Genomic DNA, 6797 nt, shown 5'->3' with positions numbered 1-6797 from the left:
CAGGAGAGACATCTTCTAGACTGAAAATTTTATTGAAATAGAAAGGCCACTACAGCTACAGAATGCAGGCTTAGACTCCAGTTTCAGCTTTCCTCTCACTCTGGTACTAACTTGCATTGATTCTCTGTAGTGTTTTCTCAGTGAAGGAGCAGGGGATCTGTCTTATACCTCATTCTCCATTAAATAGTAAGTAAAATGCAAATTTTACCTAACAGTTCTTCATTTAAATGAGTTACATTCCACAGGCAATTACATTCCCTTCCTCAAGGGCATGTGGAGGAAAACCTATTCAGATTCCTGTTTAAAAATATGACAACTGAAAATCTTCCTCCTTTCAGTTTCTATACTTCCCTACTGTAAAAGAAAGTGTGAAAGACAAAGGGTTAAATATTCAGAATAAGCATATGCAAAAGCAGCAATAGCTGCAGCTTCTAATTTCCCCCCACCAGTGTCTCTGTTGTGCTCCCAGTCTGACTGGTTGGATAAGATACTTTAATGGTTCAGAGTTCAGGCTTCAGCCTATATAATCCTCCTCATTCATCAACAAGCCTGTTCCCCTGCTTAGTGAAGTGACAAAAGTCATTTATTGTCCTGTGAAAAACAGACTTTTCCTACTATGTCTTGTATTGTACATGCATCCACAAAGAAAACATTGCCTGTTTGACATCCTCTATCCTTCTCTGCTTTTTCCTTATGATTAAGCACACTGAAAGGCAGCAGACCAGCAGTTTTATTAACCATCCTCTTTATCTCCAGGACAGCTGTAGCACATATAGAAACCATCCTAACCACAGACAGCTGCTGCACCATAGCCTCAAGATGGGTTCTAGGACTAAGCAGTAAACTTCTTATTTTCACATTCTAGTATCAGGCTTAAAACTGTGGCTTACGGCTGATACACTGTGACTGATCTTTTGGTCAACTTAAGCCCACAGAGGTGTAGTAACTCAGAAGATAAGGGGCTAATGTGTAAGACTCAAACAACAACAGCCAAACGGCTGCAGAGCCAACCAAGGATTGCTGGTAACAACACACTGTGAGAAAAAAACAAGATGTGGCTGGGGAAGGGGCCATGCAAAGGAAGGGCAGCACTTTTCTGGCACAAGCACCCTCGATGTAGTTTCTGCAGATAAGCACAACATGACACAGCACAGAAATTATCTAAAAGTGTAAGAAAACCTCCCATCATTACCCCAAGCGTCTGCTCTGCCTCATGAGCTTTGCCTCTCAAAGTAGCAGGTTTCCTTAATCAAGAAAAATTACAAGGCTATATTTTTAATGGCAACTCTGTTGTGATTTCCAGTTCAGCCCTGCAGTATTTGTTATTTGAAATTTCCAAGAGTAGCACCATATGGAAAGAAACAAAGTAGAAAACTGAAATTACCTAATGATTAGGCATCGCCCTTCATCAGCCAGCTGAAGGTCCAGTAATTTGCTAGCACTTTTTCTAGTCAGGGATTTTACTCAGCTGCTTTTGAACCCCTGCAAAACTTAGCAACAAAATGCTCTGTAATAAGGTTGCATTCATGCAATTTAGGTGAATAAATACTTAATTTTATTTTGAAGATAGAGTCTCATCTTCAAACCAGCTACTCAGTTGACAGTGAAATGAGTGGTGATTGAAAGAGATGAGCAAGTCTGCTGCATAATGAGAACACTAATTTACCAAATAATTTAAAAACAGGACTAAATTTGTGTTTGTGTGAAAGAAAAAGGGTAACAAGAGACAGCCCAAACCATTCACGGTATGGGTATTGATCTGAAATGGACATGACTTGGAGTATGGACAATTCAGAAATGAGATTTGATTCTCACTCTGCTATAAACCAGGTAAGTCCTATCTATTATGCTTGACAAACCTTGAGTCTTGTTGCACTTTCTCCAGAAAAATTTTAACCTGATTTTGCCAAGTCCTTTGAACACCTTCTCCAGCTTTTTTTTGTATTAATGATGCAGAGATCATAGAATCACAGAGCAGTTCAGAAGGGACCTTCATAGACCATGCAATTCCAACACCCCTGCCGTGGGCAGAGACACTTTCCACTAGTCCATACAGCCTGACCCTGAACACTTTCAGGGACGGGCATCCACAACTTTCTCAACCTGTTCCAACTTCTCATCACCCTCACTGGCAAGTATTTTATCCTTACATCCAATATAAACTTATCCCTTTAGCTGTGAACCTGCTGCTCATTGCGCTGTCATTGCCGGCCCTGCTCTGACGTCTCCCTCCCATCCCGCAGGCAGGAGAGACTCCCTGAGAAAAGCAGCAGAAGCACCGCAGAGACTCCCTGAGAAAAGCAGCAGAAGCACCACCCAGCTTTAAACTCCGGGGTTAAGATGTGCCTTCTGCGTTACTGCCAGGAAAGTGCCTGAAACCACCCCAGGCCACGACCGCATCCCCTGCGGCTCGCCGTGCCAGGGGCTGCCGCTGGGCAGGGCTGGCGGAGCAGGGCGGTCCGTGCTGCCGCGGGGCCCGGAGCACGGAGGGCGGGACCGAGGGCACGAAAGGTGGGACCGAGGGCACGGAGGGCGGGACCTCCCCTGCTCCGGGCGCTGGGCATGGCACCGCGCCGGGCAGGGGGCGGAGGGATGCCGCGCTGCCCAGCACGCCCGGCCCCGTGGGGTGTAGCAGCCTCTGTGCTTCTCTGTGTGGTTAAGCACACTGAAAGGCAGCAGACTGGGAGTTTTATTGACATAACCATCCTCTGTCTGTAGGAAAGCTGTAGCACATGTAAAAACCATCGAAAGCACACACACGGCTCGGTTGGATGGACGGGCAGAGCCCAATGAGAATGAAGGTTAATAAGCCCAAGTGCCGAGTCCTGCATTTTGGCCACAATAACCCCTTGCAGCGTTCTAGGCTGGGGACGGTGTGGCTGGACAGTGCCCAGGCAGGAAGGGACCTGGGGGTGCTGGTCGACAGCCGGCTGAACATGAGCCAGCAGTGTGCCTTGGTGGCCAAGAAGCCAGCAGCATCCTGGCCTACATTAGGAATTGTGTGGCCAGCAGGAGCAGGGAGGTCATTCTTCCCCTCTGCTCAGCACTGGTGAGGGCACACCTGGAGTGCTGTGCCCAGTTCTGGGCCCCCAGTTTGGGAAGGACGTCGAGACGCTTGAGCACGTCCAGAGGAGGCAACGAGGCTGGTGAGGGGCTGGGAACACAATTCCTTTGAGGAATGGCTGAGGGAGCTGGGGGTGCTCGGCCTGGAGAAAAGGAGACTCAGAGGTGACCTTATCATGCTGTACAGCTCCTAAAAGGTGGCTGTGGTCAGTGGGGTTGGTCTCTTTCTCCAGGCAGAACTGACAGAACGAGAGGACATCAAGGGAAATAGACCTAGGTTGGGTACTAGGAAAAAGTTTTTTGCGGGAAGAGTGATAAAGTACTGGAATGGTCTACCCGGGGAGTCACCATCCCTGGATGTGTTTAAAAAAAAGACTGGATGTGGCACTCGGTGTCATGGTTTATTCGAGGTGTTAGGGCATGGGTTGGACTCTGTGATCTTGAAGGTCCCTTCCAACCCAGTGATTTTGTGAGTTCTGTGATTCGGTCTGTGATGCCGCACAGAGCCGGCCGCGGCGGCGCTGGAAGCGAGGGGCAGGCGGGACACGGAGCGGGGACACGGAGCGGGGACACGGAGCGGGGACACGGAGCCGGGACACGGAGCCGGGACACGGAGCGGGGACACGGAGCGGGGACACGGAGCGGGGACACGGAGCGGGGACACGGAGCGGGGACACGGTGCCAGGGCACAGCCACAGCCCGGCGCCGCAGAGCGCCAAGCGCGCCGATCCCCCGGCCGCCGAGCTCTCCCAAGCGTTGGCGTTAGCGAAACACGGAATCAACCGAGCTCGCGGGCCGGGCGGGCGGGGCGGGCACGGCCGGCGGGCGGCATTGGTGTGCCGTTACCGCCCGCTCTGATCCTGAGGGCGGGCGGCGGCCCCGGTGCCGCGGGGGACGCGGCCCCGGCGGCGGCCGAAGGGCGCCCGTGGTGTGGGACGGCACCGCGGCTCGGGCTCGCCAAGGGCTCCGGGGCAAGGCAGCTGCCCGGTTAGCCTCCGTTTTACCTCGATGTGTGAGGAGACGCGTGGAACACCCAGCGTCTGAGGTTTGGCACCGCTTTAAAACGCCATTGCAAACCACGCGTCGCGCTCCTTCCGCACATACCGGCAGTAAAACCCGGGGAACAGATACCCACCGAGTCTGAGAAATCATAGGATAAAATCTGTGATTTGTAAAAACTAAATCACACTGTGAAGTGTGATGTATAAACCACTACACTGAAGCTCTCCCGTCTCTTTCTTCACAGCTCTGTCCCATCCATTGATGGTTTTCAGAAAAGGAAATTAAAGGCAATATTTTGTGTCACGTTTTCGGTGAACACTAAAGGTTCTAAAACTCTCTTTTTGCCCCAAGCATTTTAGCAAATCCTAGAATTTTAAGCATCTAGGAAATCCTAGAATTTCATTCCCTACAACTAAGCAGAGGTTAGGGAATCATAATCACTAATCTGCCTCTATGGTGACAGGATTCAGTGTTTGTACTTAACCTGGCTGGAGCCTATAATTGTGAAATAAATACTGGTTACACATGGAGATTTTACAACTAACTCTGAAAATAAGGAGTTGCCCTGGGTCAGAGTATTTGGGAGTGAAGCTGGAAGACAACTGTAACAGGGTAATGAAGTTTGCTAGTGAAGGGTTTGACACAATGATCTTTTGTTACTGATACTAAAAATCTTTATTTTGCACAAGCACAGCATATTTTAGCTAATTCTTTCTACTAATTTCAAAATGAGTCACAAATAATATGCAGCATTCCTGAATTCACATGTAAATCTAAAAGTATATGCTTTTATTTTTTTATTGCAAAGTTACTTTGTCTCAACTATGAAAATCAATTCACTTTAGAGTAAAATAAAGTAGGAAATTCCTGGTTTCCTTATAGATGGCTGAATCAGAATCTCAGGAAGAAAACTATTATAATGGGGAAAAGATGGTGGAGAACTTTAACACGGATATGGAAGAACTTCTGGACGAAATGGAAAAACTAACAGGTATGGGTCTTTATTAGGAATTATACAAATTTTTGTCCTAAAGACACTGAAGATTTATTTTTATATTTATTCTGTAAACTTAGGTATGATAGAAATGTAATTAAAACAATCACCATCAATTAATGCCTTTGTGTTCTTAATTGTGAAAAAGCATGTAGTTCAGATGGCTCAGATTTAAAAATCAATAGGTGATGCATGCTTAGTTCAGAGTGTTGGTTAAAACCAGAAATATTACTAAGGTGTTTAATGTACAATTATTAAAATATAGCATATAAAATGAGACTTTATTCTGAAAAATGGATACATATCACCTCTCAGGTCACTGTACTATAGTGAAGTCTTGGTAAAATAAAAGGGAAAGTATGTAAGTGTACATTAGTACATAAGTGCAAAACTATTTGCTCAGCTTTATCAGATACTCATTATTTTTAAGAAAAATTCAATTAATTAAGGTACTGATTATTTCAAGATCAATTTCATTACTTAAGCTGTCCTTAAAATATTTAATCTCTGTTGCAATCTCCTTGATCTTATTCTTCCTCAGCTAACACAAGCTGTAACTGGTCTGGAGGGAGAATTCCTTATATAATAGTCATATATTTTAAAACACTCTCTTGACCCTTTCCATTTGATTACCTGTTTTGTTGTCATTTTTAGGTGAAGGGCCCATCCTTGTTTAATAATTTACATCAGTGCACTTTCATTATAAACTATTTTGAGACATTTATAAAGAAGTAATACTGAACAGTCTATCTAATCTAGTATTACTGTAGGCAGTTTCCATTTTATTTTCCAGCTTTCTATGAGATCTGAACTGGTAATAATTCATTTTATTTATTGAATTTATGTATTGAATGAGCCATTGCTTTTTCCTGGCCAGAAAATAATAATTGCTGTTGTGTTTGCAGTGCGTGCAGCCTGGATGGCCTACAACTACGTGGCCATCCAGACCAACCCAGGCCCCTACAATGCCATGCAGCACTTGGAAGATGCCTTCCTGATGTGCAAAGAGCAGATGGAGAAGAAATGGCAAGAGGTGCTACTGGAATCTAGAGGTGAAGGGCAAAAAAAGGAATAAATTGAACTTGGTTACGCTGGCAGAATGACATCCCTTGGAAAATCACTTAGGTCCCTTTTCCTCCCAGCTGTGGAGGATTCACAGGCACTGTGGGAAATGGGCTTTCCTCTTGCTAAGAACTACTTATTTGTGAACATCTGTGGAAGCATTTTAATGAGATTACACATATAGCTTCATATTGTTGAGGGTAAAAGGCAGCAGTGTGTGTATTAGCATGATGCCCATTAGTAATCCCTGTAGTGTTTGCACATACAATTGACACACCCTCTGACCTTTTCCCTGGAAGATCATACTCACTCCATGGTCAGTATAACTGGAATTCTTAGAAACCTGAACAAACTGGGAGGATGGGGAGTAGGGGTGCTGTAGAGGACCAACACAGTGGCATTGGTAGCCCATGGCTTTCAAAGAAAACTGAGGAATTGCTTATTTTCCCAAATGAAACACAGGTTAAATTCTAGGTTTGCAGATAGATTGAGTTGTTTTTATTTAGTATTATCATCTAGGTGTTCAATTATATAGTTTTATTATCTAGATGTATCATCTATAGTTGTTGCATCTCCTTCCATTAGATTTTTAACCATTTCTTTGAACTGTTTTTCCCAGATTGTTCCTCTCAAACCCTCTGAAGGTGGCACGAAATAAAAATGTTTTACCATTACA

General features: G+C 45.2%; 1 protein-coding gene across 6 annotated transcripts in view; it reads left to right on the top strand.

The window, feature by feature from the left end:
* SYCE3 (synaptonemal complex central element protein 3) overlaps positions 1-6797 on the top strand; it is a 36403-nt gene extending 29606 nt beyond the window's left edge. The window contains exons 1-4 of one of the 6 annotated variants that reach the window (XM_085569372.1): positions 3926-4108; positions 4948-5056; positions 5965-6111; positions 6741-6797. In XM_085569372.1, coding sequence (XP_085425498.1) covers positions 4948-5056; positions 5965-6111; positions 6741-6763 — 279 coding nt within the window. In that variant the 5' untranslated portion in view covers positions 3926-4108 and the 3' untranslated portion in view covers positions 6764-6797. Of the gene's footprint in view, positions 1-3009; positions 3147-3910; positions 4109-4155; positions 4678-4947; positions 5057-5964 lie in introns of those variants that run through there. The other 5 variants (XM_085569371.1, XM_021539199.4, XM_021539197.3 and 2 more) reach the window with 5 other exon arrangements.

This window comes from Lonchura striata, chromosome 1A (genome assembly GCF_050655825.1).
Source record: "Lonchura striata isolate lonStrDom1 chromosome 1A, ASM5065582v1, whole genome shotgun sequence".
Taxonomy (NCBI): Eukaryota; Metazoa; Chordata; class Aves; order Passeriformes; family Estrildidae; genus Lonchura; species Lonchura striata.
This window is presented reverse-complemented; position numbering and strand designations above follow the sequence as displayed.